The sequence below is a fragment of the Lolium rigidum genome, chromosome 7, assembly GCF_022539505.1.
Source record: "Lolium rigidum isolate FL_2022 chromosome 7, APGP_CSIRO_Lrig_0.1, whole genome shotgun sequence".
Lineage (NCBI taxonomy): Eukaryota > Viridiplantae > Streptophyta > Magnoliopsida > Poales > Poaceae > Lolium > Lolium rigidum.
Genome location: NC_061514.1, coordinates 98054389 through 98072442, shown reverse-complemented (window position 1 = coordinate 98072442; position 18054 = coordinate 98054389). Strand labels below are relative to the sequence as shown.

At 44.2% G+C, this 18054-nt stretch overlaps 2 protein-coding genes, 1 long non-coding RNA gene and 1 pseudogene across 3 annotated transcripts; 1 reads left to right on the top strand and 3 right to left on the bottom strand.

Annotated features, from left to right (window-relative positions):
* Positions 1-2546: 2546 nt before the first annotated feature.
* Positions 2547-9657, bottom strand: LOC124676726 (annotated as a pseudogene).
* Positions 6143-6878, bottom strand: LOC124676727. The gene is made up of 3 exons (XR_006993769.1): positions 6813-6878; positions 6624-6734; positions 6143-6213 (listed from the first exon to the last, which is right to left on the bottom strand). It is a non-coding gene; the product is annotated as an uncharacterized LOC124676727 (long non-coding RNA).
* Positions 9658-10147: 490 nt separating the features above from the next.
* Positions 10148-13903, top strand: LOC124676474 (cell division control protein 48 homolog B-like). The gene is made up of 12 exons (XM_047212524.1): positions 10148-10412; positions 10525-10569; positions 10658-10713; positions 10835-10984; positions 11052-11159; positions 11292-11391; positions 11704-11988; positions 12061-12230; positions 12579-12707; positions 13109-13202; positions 13294-13371; positions 13444-13903. The coding sequence occupies exons 1-12, from the start codon at positions 10236-10238 to the stop codon at positions 13756-13758; spliced, it is 1707 nt and encodes a 568-aa protein (XP_047068480.1). The 5' UTR covers positions 10148-10235; the 3' UTR covers positions 13759-13903.
* Positions 13904-14065: 162 nt separating this feature from the next.
* On the bottom strand, positions 14066-16237 carry LOC124671718 (protein CHROMOSOME TRANSMISSION FIDELITY 7-like). The gene is made up of 6 exons (XM_047208057.1): positions 16179-16237; positions 15821-16064; positions 15635-15727; positions 15036-15110; positions 14588-14940; positions 14066-14351 (listed from the first exon to the last, which is right to left on the bottom strand). Exons 1-6 carry the CDS (start codon positions 16235-16237, stop codon positions 14216-14218), a joined length of 960 nt encoding a protein of 319 aa, XP_047064013.1. The 3' UTR covers positions 14066-14215.
* Between the last annotated feature and the right edge of the window lie 1817 nt (positions 16238-18054).

The window sequence follows — 18054 nt, the reverse complement described above, 5'->3', positions numbered from 1 at the left end:
GGCGTTTGGGGGACGCGGCTGGGGAGCGACGTCCCCCAAACGCGGCACGAACAAAATACGTCCCCCAAACGCTCAATCCGGCGCGCTTTGGGGAACGGTTTGGGGGACGCGACTGGAGATGCTCTTAGCATGGATTTTGACGGGCTTGAAAAACTGGGCACGTTCACGTGTGTCTCTGTGACAAAACTGGTGCGGGTTGGACTGGCTCGCCGCGGCAGCCGAGACAACACACGACTCGATGGCAAAACTCGTCAGAGCGATGCGCTGTTGTGCACTGCGCCATTGCAATTTGCAAGTGATGGGGGGCAGCTGCAAGCCTGCAGCCATCCCGCTCCGGGGAATGGACGCGTGGCCGGCAAAGTCCGACCGACACGACAAGCTAGCACATCTCTATCATGATTTTGCAAGTTTCGTGGCAAATGGCATCTTTTGAGTTGTACTCCCTTTCGGCCACACATACCACAAATAAATGAATGTACGGGTTTTTCAATACATATTATCAAGTGAGGAGATAATTGTATTGGAAAGATGTAAACCAACATCTTTCTTCTCTTTAATTATTTCACCTTCAATAAACTGAAAGCATGTATAAATTTGAGATAACACGTGGTAAATATTATTGGGTTTGAATTATGTGCGATGAGAGAGAAGTACTTTTTACTACTTTGAAATACATTGGAAAGGTAGAAGTACAATCTTTTAAAGACAAAGTTTGAAGCAAAACATCCACTTGTTTGCGGACGGAGGAAGTAAGTTTGATTGTAACTAGAAAACAGTAACTTCAACCCACTAAATTTGCTTCAAGGAGAAAGTGTGCTCCCCCTCCCCCACCCCACACAGAAGCTAAGAATGGTTGTCGGCTACCGCCTCGTGACCGCCCGGGGGCTATAACGAGCGGGCATCTCCCAGCAATGCGGCCAGAGAGAGAGACGGTGATCATGTCGTAGTGGAATCCTCTAGAACCGTCTAGTCAAGGGACCTCTGGCAGTTCCTCGACGGGTGATATAGCGAAGACGCTCGGACACACATCTCCAGGAGTGCCATCATCGTGAAGTTGTTCAGCTAGCAACGCCGCTTCCGCCACGGAACTGTGGCAGGTCAGCTGGCCCCCCAAGTTTCGGCCCAATGTCCCAAACAAGTACAACGGGAAGACCAACACAAGAGATTTCTTGCAGATATACTACACCGCTATTCAGGCGGTGGGAGGGAACGAGAGGGTCATGACCAACTTGTTCCCTCTCGCACTGAAAAGCGAGACCAGGGCATGGATAATCAGCCTGCCCGCTGGCTCCATCAAGTCATGGGAGGATTTGTGTGAATGTTCGTGGGCACCTTCCAAGGAGGGTTTAACCGCTCAGGAACTATCATCGACCACAACAAGCTATCACAGAAGCCCCGAGAGAGCCTGCGCAAGTTCACGCAACGGTTCTACCAAGTACTGCACACCATACCCAAGATAACTCGAGAAGGTATTGTGGCCGCGTACCATGTGGGCATCCCTCGCATGAGGAAGAAGATGAACACAAGGGATCTTGACACCACTCCAGAACTATTCACTCTGGCAGACAAATGTGCTCGGTCCAAGGAGGAGTGTCTCCTAAGACTCCAGGAAGAAGACGCGCAAGCGTCTGCCCGCAAATAGAAATAGAATGTTCACACAAAAAATTATGGTTGTGTATAGGGACAATTTTTGTCAGAAATTTATCTCTTTTATATAGTTCATAATACAACATATTTTCTTCCAAAAAATTTGCAGTGCATTCAGAAGATTTCTATGTATGTGAAAATTTAAGCTTACATTTTTTGTAATCTCAGAAATATTTATTTATTTTTTAAAACCGGGAGCACTAGAGCTTATGTGCCAAAGTCACTTTTCAAGGAAATAGTGTGAAATAAAGGAAGGGAAGAAAAAAAAAATCGAAGTAGCGAACAGGAAAGTAAATGGGCCGAGCCCACCTCGATCTCCTTCTGGCGGCCTATAGCACCTAAAGTTACGCAAACTAGATTAGGGGTGCGCCTTGGCGCACGATCCCGTTAAATTCATACCAATTTTAAAATTTGTATAACAACGATGAATAAATGTCCAACCATTGTAGGTTTTTAAAAATGAATATTATAGGCATCCGCATTTAATCAAACAAATCAATAAGACAACAAAATATTTATTTTCCGAAAATATCATTGTGAGGCCTTCCTTCTAAATCTTATGCACTAACATATTAGACGAGTGGGAGTGATAACACATTGAGGAATAAATATACAGTCAAAATTCGAGTAGACCTTGATGTTTTTAGGGACAAATTCGATATTAAATACGTCGGTAACAATTTGGTGTCATGTGCGGAGCAACAGATGGTACATAAGAGAAATGCAATACATACATGAATCAAAAATAGGAAAATATATCTGAAAGATGTACTTATAGATGCTTCGGAGATAACAACAGCTATGTACCACCTCGATAAAAACAATAGCTATGTATATAAAGAGGACCCATTCAGGTTCACAACAGGTAACTCCTGGAACAGGGTTTACTTGCAGATCCGGACGGATGAATCCCTAACATTTTTGGCATCCTGTACAAAACCATGGAGCCATCATCTTTTCTTGTTCTCTTCACCCAAGCTTCATCTGGTTTTGACTCAACTCCCATCGTGGATTCAGAGGCACTAATTTCCAAAGAAGAGACATCAGCAAGCATATATAAAGAGGTAGCATTCACAAACGAAATTAAATAATACATAGTTCTTGGATCAGATTAGTTGCGTAAGAAAAAATCAACATGAGAAATATACAAAAGAGCAAACAGAGGAAACAACAGTATAAAACTATGGGAATGAAAGCAGTGAATTGATAATCACATATGAATGAAATTGCATTACTATGCAACATGCGGGAAAAAATCAAACGGTGGAAGTAAAATGCATTATCATGAAGTCACACCAATCAAAACAATGTGTTCCTACCACCAGGGACAGGGCAATATAGTACAAAGAACACAATGTGACATGCACAAGAAATACAACAAATTATTTGATTACCCAGGAAGATGATCGGTCATTAGATTTCGGTAATTTTGCAAGCGCAAAGTCACCTCTATCAATAGATTTCGAAACACAACATTTAAAAGATTACAGAACAAATACATAGTATTGCACTTTTCCTGGATCTAAGCTACATAGTACATAACTACATACTGAGTCTTATACTCCCTTCGATTGATATTAGTTGTCGCTCATTTAGATTTTTAGAATAAAGTTATACTAAATCACCGACAACTATGGATCGGAGTGAGTAGTTTGGTTTTGGGCAATAAAAATATCGGAGTACTGAAAAAAGCTGAGCAGCTTCGGTCTACATTATTACCAGACCATGGAAACACAACTACCATTGTTTTTTTTCAAATGAGTACTGACCATCACACGTGTATTTGTTCATGATGTGCATGTAAGTAACCATAGGAGCTTCACAAACCACTTGAAAAGCTTCGGCAAAACAATATGTTCCTCAGCAGAGCAGGCTAAAGATGCCAAAGCAAAGCAAAGTAAGAACTGCACGTGCGATGATAAATAGGTAACATTGGCCCTAAAACAGTATGTGTTTTCGCTACAGGGACTTTAGTTTTGAAAAAATGCCGAACGGACAGTCCATGGGCCTTCCAAAATTCCAACGGCTATTAGAGTAGAACAGGAACCATCTGATCAAAACGAGACACCAATATGCAAAGAAGAGTGAGGCTGCAAGATGCTGGAAAAGGAACTAAGCACTCGCATCACGATCATTGCTTATGAAAGGAAAACTTGTGACAACAAATAATAGATGGACAAATACAGATTTATATTTAATCAACGAGTGCAAATCTTAGGGCATTACCACACAACACAATAGTTTGCCTCTGGAGTTTGGTTCATTAGAAGCACCTAGACTACGGAAGCGGCAGAAAGAGACACAAGGCTAGTTGACCGAGTAAGCGAGACGACAAGAACAATGGCGAGACCATGCCGGGGGAAAGTCTTAATAGAAACAAGGTGTGGAAATGCTTGAATGAAAAAACAACACATCAAAGAAAGGTAAATATGTGGTCGTATAAGCAAAGATAGAGAACTACCCAGCGAGAGAAATAGGAGCAGCAATGCCCGCAACAGACAACCTGCAAAAAAGAGCATGAAGCATATTCTATATCCTAAAAACATCTAGAGCCATAGCAATAAAAAATCCATGAACAGAACAAATTAAACCATATCATAGAATAAGAGAAGAGAAATGGAAAACAATAGAGTAACAGCAAGGCATGCAGAAGAGCGAAGGGAAAGCAAACATTGAACAAAACCAATAAACAAAAATTCTCATACCTACCGAAAACAATTTGAACCTAGCAGGTTATGTGCCTACCCATAGAAAACTATTTTTTGTTCTAACAAGTTGTGTGCAACTAACAACACAAAAGCTTAGATACACTGGGTTAATAATGAGATGCTCGTAAGCATCAGCTAGCTCACAGAACTTTGAACCAGAAAACGCCTAGCCATCTAACAATGTTGACATTGCTAATCAACTCTAACCTTTACAGCAGGAATAAAAGGGGATTCCCGGTACATATATAACATGTTATTAAGACAACCTATAAGAACATCGGGTCAAAGCATAAAAACATGCATACTAAATAAGCAAGATCTCACTTTTATTACACCTGAAAATATCAATGGCTGAAAACCTGAGTTGCGTCACTTGTTTTCAACCAGAAAAAGGCAAAGCATCTAATAACTTGACATTTTATAGCCAGCCTTTATAACAGAAGTAGAAGAGTCTTTTCCCTACCTCTATTACACAGCAAAAGATCAATGGCTTGCACCCTCATACTAATTACCAAGTAATATAATGACGAGAAGAGTACATGTGTATGAGCATGTAAAATAACCTAGGCTTTTGTAGATCCGGAGGTTATACTTTGTGGGGCTTTTGTAGAGGTAGAACAAAATGACAGTGGCGCAATCACTACAAAGCCTACCAATTCTAAATGAAGTGTTTCAGAAAATCTTAATTATGCCTTGCTAATTTCTTTTTCATAGTCGATCCATTTTCTTCTCTAGCCAACCTAATATCTGAGCACCTAAAACTAAAGTTCTGCTACTAGCAACTGTTGATGATAAATTTTAATGGATGCGGTTCCAATATTCAGTTAAATAATATTAACATCCGCATAATAGCTATGTTATGCACGATGGACCTAGGGAATGGAACCTATGCTGCATCAACATAGTCCGCTCCTTCCATAGGAAAAAATCTAGCAACATATATCCAAAAGAATAGTATTGCAGGATTTCTTTGTCAAATAGAAAAGGCAGCTCGGTCTCGCTTACTTCATGAAACAACGAGGGAGACATGAAGATGATGTCATACCTAGAAACTGAACAAATCTCACCAAAAACACAGCCAGCAACCGGAGGCGGCAAGCTCCAACATGACGGTGACCTGCAAAGAACAAGAAGAAAAGCACGCAGGTGACTACATAAAGAATAGACCGAAAATAAATCAGTGGAAAGTAAATGGAAACACAATATAAAGCAAGCAATAGAAGGAAAGATTGACCATTAAACAGGAAACAGGAAGAACCAAACCCAAAAAGGGATAGTGGAGTCTGAGTGTCTGAGGAAAATCTCAAGATGAAAAAGATATGGAACATAGGATTTACTTTTCCTGAAATGTTCAAAATTTAGGAATTGTAAGTCAGAACCAGGTCACCGAAAGAGTTATAATAAATTTTTGGTATCTCAATTGTTAAATGGACCGACCCTCTCGAGAAGTATATTGCATAACCACTGGTTATTCCCAATACACTTTATTTGATTTGTGTAAAATACATCTTTGGTTTCGTGTCGTGGCGAGTTTGTAACACGTCCAAAATGTAATTAATGACTTGTTGAGGCCACCAAGCAATCATGAAAAGATACCTCAATACAAAAGATAGAAGCCTTACCATCTTGCCATGATATGAATGCCATTATAACATCAGCTCCAAATCATCTACATCACTCACCAATTTTATGCATATGCCTAAAACAAAGAAATACATACGATGTTAGGAAGGCAGGGGAAGACAAGGCAATGAAAACAACGGCAGCCATGTTTACCATCAGTCCCGGCATCACAAGGATCTGCGCATCGGGGCCGGCTCGACCTCGAGGATGAACGTGCCACCTTCTTCTCCCGTGCCTAGGAGTTGTATGAAAAAATGGGCATTGGTAAGATGAATAATGGGTATTGCAAAGAGCATGAAGAGAAGGTGATAAAATATTCAAAAAATATAGCAACAAAGCTTGCGGTAGTCAATTTGCAAATACGATGATGGAAAATTACACCTAACTGAATCTTCACAACAAGCAATTTTAAAGCGAGAAATCGGATACTATTACAACGAGATCAGTACAATAGCCACGGAAAAATCATTAGATTTCTCATTGGATTTAAAGCATAGAACTATAAAAAAATTAAATTAGGGAGATAAAGAAAGAGGTGGTAGCATGTACACCTTGCCATGGACGCCTAGTCCTCGGGCTCCAAAGCGCCAACCTCGCGCGGAGGCTTGCTGCTCCATAGAGAGAGAGAGAGATCATGAGACTCACCAACAAAGTGGGCTTGGAGGTGGTGGAGCACAGTAGTTTTGCCCCTCCTGCCTTCTCTCGTGCGGTGCAGTTCTCAGCTGTCCATGATCCTTATCCCACATAAATACATAGCTACATAGATACAAAATGTTTTTTAGAACGCGAAGAATATCAGACCAAAATCTCACAAAATAACTTTTTAGTTATCACCTTATCCAATAAGAGACGAAAAAATGGTTGTAACACACTTTCCCCCACAACAAGAAAATGACACCACAGCGGCTAAATACTTGCTTTGTATAGTCAAGAATCTTCTTATCATCTGCAAGAAGGGATGATTAGCGGGGATGATTTGCAACGGTAATAAGCTAGTTGAGCTATGTATTGTGAGAAGATATGTGAAATGCACTAAAGCAGAGAGTACGGAAAAATGACCTTCATCGCCTAAACTTCATACGGTAGAAATCCCTTCAATATCACTATCCGGGAAGTTTGAGCCACTCAAATAATTGCAATAATCCAATTAACAGCATGGGACACGCATTTACATGATACATGCAACAAATTTCAAAGAATAATGAAGCTCGCAAATATAAACGGAAAATTTACTTGGATCAAACAATTAACAACTTCTCGATGGAACAATTACCAAGCACAAAAAGCGAGTCAAATAACCAATTCGGATTCACGACATGTGAGAAAGAATGGAGAGTATGTAACACTGTAGATGCTACACTCTACGGGCTAACAGGCGGGGACATCGGCAACGGTGCCATGAACAGACTTGTTTCTCCGGTAAGCCCTCGACCAACCGTGTCATGAGGAAAGTGCACAAGAACGTCTAGTGGCGGGATCCTAATATAGACATAGTTATTTTAGTTCTTGTCCAATCCAAATAGGTGCATCGCACAAGCATGATCCATAATCTTGACCTATTGCAAGGAGCTAGACCAACAACTCGAGTTACTATCGGTGATTGAGGATAAACTTGAGAAAAAGAACTTACTTGAATAAACAATAATGCAAAGATAATACATAGATTAATCTCCCCCCTACGAGGTTTTTGTCAAAAACCTTGTACTGCGAAGATAAAAGAAAAAAACCTACACAAACAAATATGAAATTTCACACATGCAAAAGCAATAATAACAATCCAAGCCGGTGAGCTGACATGATGAAAATATGCTTGTACATCTCGGTATACCCTTATTGGCCAAACCCTTCCTCACATATGTCGCAGGTAATAGGCTTTTGTCATTATCTTATACGGCGAGTACTACAAATTCACATTGGTACATTCCTGGCTCCATTCAAATAGAAGATGTGCAGGGGAAGAAATAAATCCATTAAGGCTGCACAGGGAGTAGGAGATGATTCATGGCACTGAACAAGAAGAAAATTACCTAGGGCTTGGGATTTTGTCACTAACGCCATGGAAGCGAGAGGGATCCCGCGGACACCCCATCTCCCAACGACCTCCACCTTTTCCACCCCAAGAGCCGCGAAGCGACGACCACTTCTTGCTACCTACGAAGCGGCAGGGACGATGTGAGGTTGCGGGGCGAGCGGCCTACTCTTCCTCTCCCGTGATGGCGCGAGGGATGTTGCGACGGCGGCCTTGGCTTCCTCCGGCGGCGGCATGGGCTTCCTGCCGACATGGACGCCGTGGCGCACGCCTGCCGGTGGGCGGTGGCAATATCATTTTAAAGACTCTCAAAAAATATATCATTTTAAAGAAGCTCCAATAAGAGTAAAATAACAAGTGAAATGACCTGCCCGATGTGCACAGGTGTACTATCATAATATAAAAGGGAGTTCGTGATCGTGGTGGCGCGGCAGTGGTATGGTGCTAACCTCGCTCTCTCACACAAAAGAAAATACGCAGACTCGTGGACCTTCTTATCCCTATTTTTCTTGTGGAGTTTGTTTCTTTTCTTTATTTTCTCACCAAACCAACAAAATAAGTAGTTAGTCATTCAACATGTAATATCACGTTGCTTTAATTCTTCAACAAGCCAAACAACCTCGTATGCAACTGTAAACAAACATTACCATCTTTAGAAAGCAAAAGCCGAGTAAATTTGATATGCTTACAAAATATAAAAGCTGAAAGGGATAATCATTAATCTAAATAAATATTTTACTTGTTTTAAGCATGAATGTACTGGTGAAGTCCGTAGTAATGCAAGTGACACTAAGCCAGTAGTTACCGAAGACGAGAAGAATAATAGGAACCACTTGTACAAAAATAAGCATACCGATCCATCAGAAGTTGTGTAGTTTGGCACATCACCGGATTGGAACTCCATATCATCGGGAATCAAGCTGCATACAAAAGCGAGAAAACACACCCAGTGAGCGAGAATGTGAAAGGTAAACAAGAACTTGTAAGAGCTTATGCTTGAATAATTGACCACATAGAGAATTCTGAAGTTTATCGATTTGCTCCACCGAGTTTGACAAAGCAGCTCAATTAAAAGCACGAAGCCACTCACATGATTTGACACGAAGATCCGAATAGGCCCGGCCTGCGAAGAACCCCATGCAGCGGAGACCAAGCAATCGAAGTTCGATAAGCCGGGCCTTGCGAGCACATCACGCTGCGGATAAGAAGGCCACAATACGGACGGTCGAGTAAAAGCCCACCTTGTTGACCATGGTGACGACGACCTCGAGGATCTCGCCCTTGAAGGGCCGGAAGACGACGCAGCTGGTACTTGACGGGGAAGGTAGCGAAGCCCGTGCCCTCCGGATGAGCCCCTTCCCGACCTCCTCCACCCCGTGATCGCCACCACGAACCCGTGCCGCCCGCCGCATGATACGGCCAATGAGATTCGGCGCCCCCGGCTCTAGGGCTCGCGCGAGCCGGAGGAGGAGGCGGGCGGCGGAGGAGGGGGTTGACGGAAACCCTACCGCGGGTGCCCTCGGCGTCCTTCATGAGCTTGGCGACCGGCTTGTCGCGGAGGTGCGGGCCGAAGTGGCGCGGGTGCGGCTGCATGTTCCGCTCCGGGACGATGTGGAAGAACATCCTCGGCCTCTCCTCGTCGGCCGGCGGCGGCGGTTGGGAGCGGCGGTGGTGGCCGAAGTCGAGAATGGGCTGCTTGCCTGATCGATGTCTCGCACCGTGACCAGGAGAGACGCGCACGGAGAGCCGAACGGTGGTGGAGGAGGGTGGATGGCGGCGGAGGCGGGGGTGGGAGAGAGGAGAGAGAGACGAGGGGATTGGGGAGGACATCACGCGAGGATTGGAGGATGTGGAGGCGAATGGGTAGGGTTTGGTTTGGGTCTCCGGTTTTGTCTCAGCACGCGAGTGGTCTGGCCGGGCGGGCTTTTACACGACCCATGGATAAAATGTGGGTTCGCGCGAGGGCCTCGCGCCCGGAACAGAGCGGCCGGGCTGAGATCGCGCCGCGTCGGCACTCGATCGGACGGCCAAAATCCAGCTGCAGTGAGGCCCCATGGGGGTGCAGCAATCATACCGTGGGATCCTAAACTCACCTCCGTCCGCCGCCAGTCGAGCCAGGGTACCGCTGCTCCGGCGACGAGGCACCGTCCAGCCCCCCGCCGCAGCCGAACAGCCGTGGCAGTCGCACTACTTCCAGAGAGCAGCAAACTAATCGACTAGGCGAGGTGATGGCCGCGGGGAGCAGAGGCGTCGACGGCGGCAGCAATGGAGACGGCGGCGAGCCGGACGGAGCTTGGCGGGCGGAGGAGGCTATCGCCGGGAACCGCATGGCCCTTCAAGCTCTCCGGGAGCTCGTGGTGTACCCCTTCCTCTACGCCCACGAGTCCCGCCTGCTCGGCCTCAAGGTACTACCACCTGTCTGTCCCCTTCTACTCCCCCCACACCAATTTCAGCACCCAGCGCGCCTTCGTCTGACCAATTTCTGCTCCGTGTGCCGCACGAGCTTCTATTCTGCAGTGGCCCAGAGGATTGCTGCTCTACGGCCCCCCTGGCACGGGAAAGGTAACGCACTCTCAACGGCCACGCCTTGATCCTCCTTCAAACATTGGCCTGTACGTTTCCTAAGATTGCTTCTCGTTGTTCTTGTCAGACAAGCCTTGTCCAAGCCATCGTCCGGGAGTGCAACGCGCACCTGACAATGATCGAGTACTGACTCCATGACTTTGATAACTGAATCTTTAATCCGCCAAATAGGAGTATTTCATTTGCTCCCTGATGTGCATTTGAGCATGATCGTCACTTGCTTTTATTGTGCCTGTCTTGGCAGGCCGTATGCTGTGCATAAACCTCATGCTGGGGAGGGTGAGAGGTTCCTGCGTGAAGCTTTTGCCGAAGCGTACTCTCAGGCATCGCAGGGCAGGCCAGCCATCATTTTCATCGATGAATTGGATGCTATATGTCCGCGACGTGACAGCAAGTATGTTTCTTATACCATTACATCTTTTGCACCTGTCAAAACCTGAATTTTTAATGTGCTTTCACAGGAGAGAGCAGGGGTCCCGCATTGTTGGTCAGCTGCTAACTTTGATGGATGGAAACAAGAAGTCGTCGAAGAGGCTTCCTCACGTAGTTGTTGTCGCGTCAACTAACAGGTAGGAAATTGGAGTTTCTGTTTTTAATGGCCATGTTTACGATCCCCTTTAGTAGGACGAGACCATAGTATATATATCGTCTCATAGAAACTGTTCTACTATTGAAACAATATCTCGTCCCGTAATGTGCAGGGTGGATGCCATTGATCCAGCATTGAGAAGGCCAGGACGTTTTGACTCAGAGATTGAGGTCTCTGTTCCTACTGTAGAAGAAAGGGTGCAGATTCTTGAGGTAATTTAAGATTTCTCTTTGGATCAGTATTCAATTTGTTATGCATGTCTTTGATGACTTCTATGTTGCATAATGCTTCTTACTATCCGATTGTATGGTTAAATCTGCAAAGTATTATGCGTTTGGAATGCATGACTTGGAATCTTTGTATAGAACTGATAGGTAGTATTGTCACTGGCCACTACTTGATATTATATGCACTGTGTCTAAAAATGTCTGTAACATAACACTGACAACCTGCATTGTCTGAATCCATTAACTGATGTCATGAATTTTTACCTACAGTATAGTCTTACAACCTTCATTTTGTAGCTTCATACCAAGGATCTGCATCTTCATGAAACTGTCGATCTTCAGACTATTGCTGGATACTGCAATGGTTATGTTGGAGCTGATTTACAAGCTCTATGTCGAGAAGCTGCCAGATTTGCTTATCGTAGATTATCAAACTCATCTGAGGATGAGGAGATGATCACACTACTCATGGAAGATTGGGAGTCTGCTAGATCTGAGGCCAAAGCAAGCATGATAAGAGGGGTAACTAAAGAAGCTCCAACTGTTTCATGGGATGATATAGGAGGTTTGAAAGATCTAAAGGTGGGATATGTTTCATATTTTTGTCTGTTTTACAATAAAGCTGCTGTAATGGTGATTGTTTCTATGCTTCAGAAAAAGCTTCAGCAAGCTGTTGAGTGGCCCATCAAGCATGCTGCTGCATTTGCTAGACTAGGGATATCACCAGTTCGTGGTGTGCTTTTGCATGGTCCTCCAGGGTGCTCAAAGACCACCCTTGCCAAGGCTGCAGCACATGCTGCCCAAGCTTCTTTCTTTTCTTTGAGGTTTGTCATAGAACGATTACTGTGTCAGTTCTTTGAATCAAATCACAGCTCTCTATCCTACTATGCGAAAGACTCTGTACATTTATTATCAAGCTGAGCCCAGTTAATCCCAGATATAGTGAGAACTGAGATAGTGGTCACAGGAAGGAATAAACATGAACTTTTTCTAGGCACAGACCAATTCATATGGTATTTTGATCAAGCTGGCATAATAGAAGTATTTGTTGGTTTAATTATTATAGTATCATGCAGTTTGGATAAACTTAAACTAGTTAGCCTAGCCACCTGCTGTTCGAGATTTGCTCTTCATCGAAAGCCAACTTTGTTTTGAAATATATTGTCAACCAGTGGTGCAGAACTATACTCGAAGTATGTTGGAGAAGGTGAAGCTTTGTTGCGAAGAACATTCCAGAGGGCACGTCTGTCTGCTCCAAGCATTATATTTTTTGATGAGGCTGATGCAATTGCCCCTAAAAGGTATGCACGGGCCTCCTTTTGTCCTAGATATCGAACATAGACACTTCAATTTAACTGTGAACATATATACTTCAAATGTACATTAAGTAATGTGTGCTTTTAGTAAAAGAGGACTTGTAGAAATAATGAGAATAGATAATAATCTCTATATTCTTTTGTTGCTCCTATCTGACCAAGTAATTTGTATCTATTATGGTGCACATCATGTAGAACTTGTTCATGCATTAGGGACTAGAGGAGTTAACTATTTGAAACTGTTCCTGAATTTTATTCTTGTCAGGACCTGAACCAAGTTTTATTTGAACTTTAGTTGTGTACTTGTGAATCTTTTCAGTACTGAGTACTCACTGTCGAGAAGCTAAATTCGCAACGGTATAACTTAGGTTGATACTTGTATGCAGAACTGGTCCTGATGGGGGCAGTGGCAATGCCACAGTAGGAGAAAGACTCCTATCAACTTTGTTGACTGAAATGGATGGTTTAGAACTGGCTACGGTATGTCTTAGCTTGCTGATAGTTTTTAACATAATTCTACTGAGCATCTACATCTTTGTTCATTAAGAGGTTATCGGGCTTTCGATTGTAGGGCATTATTGTTTTGGCTGCTACTAATCGTCCCAAGGCAATCGATGCAGCTCTTCTCCGCCCAGGGCGTTTTGATATGGTATTTCCCCGTCTCTGGGTCTCTGACATGTTCATCAGCAGTAACTGATCATAAATTTCTCTTGGCCTGCAGGTGTTGTATGTTCCCCCACCAGACGCGCAAGGTCGGCATGAGATACTACGCATCAAAACACGCAAGATGGGGTTAGGGGAGGATGTGGACCTTGGGAAGATAGCGGAGCGCACCGAGCTGTTCACCGGTGCTGATCTCGAAGGTCTGTGCAGGGAAGCAGGAATGTTGGCACTGAGGGAAGATATCACTGCAAGTTCGATAGACAAGGCTCATTTTGAGGCTGCAGTAAGGTCGCTAAAGCCATCACTGACAAAAGCAGAAGTTGATGAGTATGCAGCTGCTGCCATACATGGTCCATCAACGAGGAAACATTAGAATAGGTTGCATCTTCTAGTTTCTGTTTAAGCTTGTATTGTGCAAGCATTCTAGATCAGTCTGTCCTTTGATAATGATATTGCTGGTCAGTTGAATGATATGTTCATGCATTTCTTTTTATGGAAAGGTCAAGGTTGAGTGCTTATGCTGTTCCAGTTATTCTGGTTGTGTTTGCCTACAGCCATTTTACTCCGTACTTGCTATCGGCTGAACATTATGATCTCGGTTACTGATGTCAACACACTGATAATAGCGCGTAACAACATTTGACTGTCAAGATCATGTGGGAAGTGAGAAATCATGAGAATACACTGCTGTCAAAGAGGATCACATATGCAAAGTGTCGTTATAACCTCTTCTGTTCACTGGGTACAGCAGAAATTGTACTGTTTATATTCAACATGACAAATTTACAACTGTTTGTCAGTTAGCTATCCATAAATGGGAGCGTCATCTACTATACATCACCCTCCCTGTAGACCAAGAATGCGTTCGTCTTGCAGTAACTCGACGCCAGTGCCTTGCCAGCAGAGGTTGGTGGAGTGAAAGCGCATTGCGAGATCCCCAGCGCACTGCCTTCGCGAAAGCTGTTCCTGCAGGAGACGAATCAAAGTAGCAACGTCAGACATGAGAGGAAAGCTCGACAAATCGGTGATATTTGCTGGGTGATGCAATCTGGTAAAAAAGTCGTGTAAATTGACACAGAATGCAATCATGTCTCATTGTTAAGGAGAATTGTTAATGTTTGGCAGTGATGAGTTCTCAAGGCATGAAACGGCTACGAGCATCAGAGCAAGCAAAATGTGGAAAAGGGGCCTGGAGAACATACCTTGCGGCATCCATTAGTTGCGACCCTAGTCCCTTTCTTCTGCGTGAGGGCACCACCCAGATGGCCCGGAATCCGCAGACAGCAGGGACAGCTTCTTGTTGGCAGATTATGGCACCAGGGCCCTGGCTCTCTTCTCTGTTCTTGTCAGGATGATTATGCCGTCTTAAGACTTCCCTCTTGAAACTTACTTTCCCAAACTCTAATGTATGGTTTGCTTGTGCTGGTTTAATTTTATTGTCTGGTAACTCATGTTTGTCTTCTGATGAGGAGCTCGGAATAACTTTGTGTGCTGCTTTTATCGGTTCGGCAACAAGACATCCCACTATCCTCCCACTGGATACGAACAGATAAACCTATGCAGCAGCAATGATCCTTTTATTTGCAGGAAGACAAAACGTATTGCATTCATGTTGTTATACCACGTATGGGAATTCAGGCTGTAAGTTACCTTGCAAAGCTTATGAAGGAGCCTGCCTTCACCAAACCCCAGCTCCTTCTCCACCACTTTGACCACCTCCTGAACCTGACATATGTACATGGCATTACATGGTCAAAATTGGATTGTTTCTAAAGTGGCTCAGCCTTTTAGCAGCAAGTAGACTCATATGCAGATTACAGCTATCAGTAAATTGCTATTTGCAGTTCTGCATTTCTTCAGAACCTTGGTTTGGTGAAGGCCACCTACATGGATACATGTGCAGCTGTTTCTCTAATGCCAAGATGTGGACTGTTTGTGAAGTGGCTAAGGCTTGTAGAAGCAATTAGTTATAGACACATACATATTACAGCTACCAGTAAGCTTACAGTTTAGGAGTAAATAGTTATAGACAAAGTAAGCCTGCCAAAAAAAACCCAAGTCTGTGCCACATTTGCATCTACATTTATAATGTCAACATGTGGATTGTTTGTACAAGTGGCTCAGGCTTCCAGTAGTAATTAGTCATAGACACATACATATTACAGCTATCAGTGAACTAACAGTCCACATTTCTTCAGAAAGTCATGCATCTGTGGACATAACAAAGTGAGTTCAGCAAACAGAAATACCTTGCTGTTCCGTGTACAAGAATTCTCCCCACCTGCGAGAATAATCCTGTCACCGCCCTCCGACCTCGCAACCACGGTTTCGTCGCGCCAACCCTGCGGTCAGAAAGAACTCTTCTCGTGTCACAGAAAACGCAAGAAACAGACAGGGACAGTCGACACCGCAACTATCAGAGAGACAACCGGGACCTTGAAGGGGACGCCCTGGAAGTAGGTCCTGTGGTAAGCCCTGTGGACCTTCTCGTCCTCGTCGTTCCCGCGGGCGTACATCATCCCGCAGACCGCGCACGCGTGGAGGAGGAAGTCGGGCTGGCCCAGCTCCAGGTGGAACTGCCCGTAGCTCCGCTTCTTGTTCAGCACCTTGGCGTCCGTCGCGCTCCTGGGCCTCCTCGGCTCCGCCGCGCCGCCGCCTTCCCTGCGCGCCTCGTCGGCGCTGCGCAAGAACGTAGGCGCGGATCAGCCGGACGGATTCGCGAAGGTGGAGCTGCGGGACGGTGTTTTCGATCGGGGAAGAGAGAAGAAGAAGAAGAAGAAGAAGAAGAAGAACCTGTTGGGATCCGGATCTGGGGGCTGGCGCTTGAAGAAGGCGTTGATCTTGGGCTGCATCTCCTCGTCGAGCCTTGTCGGAAAGACGGGGAGAAGAGGCGACGGCGGGCGGCGGCGGGAGCAGGAAGGCGAGGGACGGCGAGCGAGCAAGCGCTTGGTGCGCTATTGCGGGATGGGGGACGGTTGGACGGTGGAGATGAGTGGAAATGGCCGCGGGCAGAGGGGATCGGACGGACAGGAATTGAGAAGGCCGTCGCGCGGGATTCTGAAACGCCTATTTGGGATTCGGGCGCCAAAACAACCGCCGCAAATGCCGTGCGTACCGAAATCCTTGGCTCAAGTTTGGCAGCACCGTTTTAGTGAAAACGAAGTATTCCAAAACCATGGTATTTCGGTATTGATTGTAAAAAAAACATGGTATTTCACTGCTTGGCAGAAGACATAATTCACTTTTGGTAAAACCATGGTTTTTGAAAGAAAAGGTTTGGAGCTCATTCTTCAATATACTTTGAAAATACGAATTTGCTGGAAATCAGGTGCGTTATACTTAATAAGTTTAAGTCGAGCGCTTGGAGATTCGTATTTTGTGCTTGTAGATTCGTGCTCCGACTTTTGGCTGTTTGTGTGTGTTTCTGTTGTTGTTGGCCCGACGTGTAAGCGGGCTGACTTGTTTTTTGCGGGCTTTGTGAAGTGGGCTATGGTGACGGTTCATATTTATAAGGCGTCTTTCTCTCTCCCATGGAACCGCTTACCGCGCATTCCAATTGCGCGTGTGTTGCAAACGACATATTTCCAGTTGCACGTGGGTTGCAACTGAGGTTTTTTGGTTACACGTGAGTTGCAACTGATTTTGTTTTTCCAATTGCATTAGCGTTGCAACTGAGATTTTTCTAGTTGCGCATATATTGCAACTAAGAATTTCCACATACATGTGGGTTGCAACTGAGAATTTTTCCAGTTACGCCCGCGTCGTAACTAAGAATTTCCACTTACATGTGGGTTGCAACTGATATTTTTTTTCCAATTGCATGAGCATTGCAACTGAGATTTTTCCAGTTACGCATATGTTGCAACTAAGAATTTCCACGTACATGTGAGTTGCAATTGAGATTTTTTCAGTTACGCATGCGTCGCAACTAAGAATTTCCACTTACATGTGGATTGCAACTGAGTTTTTTCCAGTTACACATAAATTGCTATTAAGATATTTCTTATGTCTTAAATGGTTGCACAGATTATTTTTTCTAGTAAAAATGCGAACACACAAAACTGGACGTCAAAATTAAAGTAGTACACTGCTTAATAAGTTACTGATGTCAGCGACTTAGACTTATTAAGTCTCAGGCGACTAATCTCTAGACGCTCCTTGAAAATAACGCATCCAAACGGGGATTTAGACATGTCGGCATATTCAGGAATTGGTGTGTAGCATTAGTCTACATTTGCATATCTGTATATTTTGGTAAAGCTTAAATACTTCCTCTTACTGGTATACTCTATTTAGGTAAAATAAGGTCAACATCTATCTAGGTTCATTGAACCTGCGATAACGGATTTGGATTGGAGGGAGTACTACAACTCAAGGTATCCACCTTATTGGTACGGAACAATCTTATTTCTATTTGTTTGCGGGGATGGTACGGAACAATCTCTAGTGTTGAGTTTACATGATACCAAAGCTATAAGCAACGGTTCACTTTAGTTTTATGTACGTCATGAGCATGTCTGAGTTGGTAATCTAGGTTGTTAATGGTCGGATAGTTTTTCTATTAGAATCATCACGTGCACATTGGGATCGCCAAGTGATGGAGAATGTCGTTCAAAAACAAGTGATAGAGAACGTATAGGTAGGATATCTATACCTAAATGTCATATTT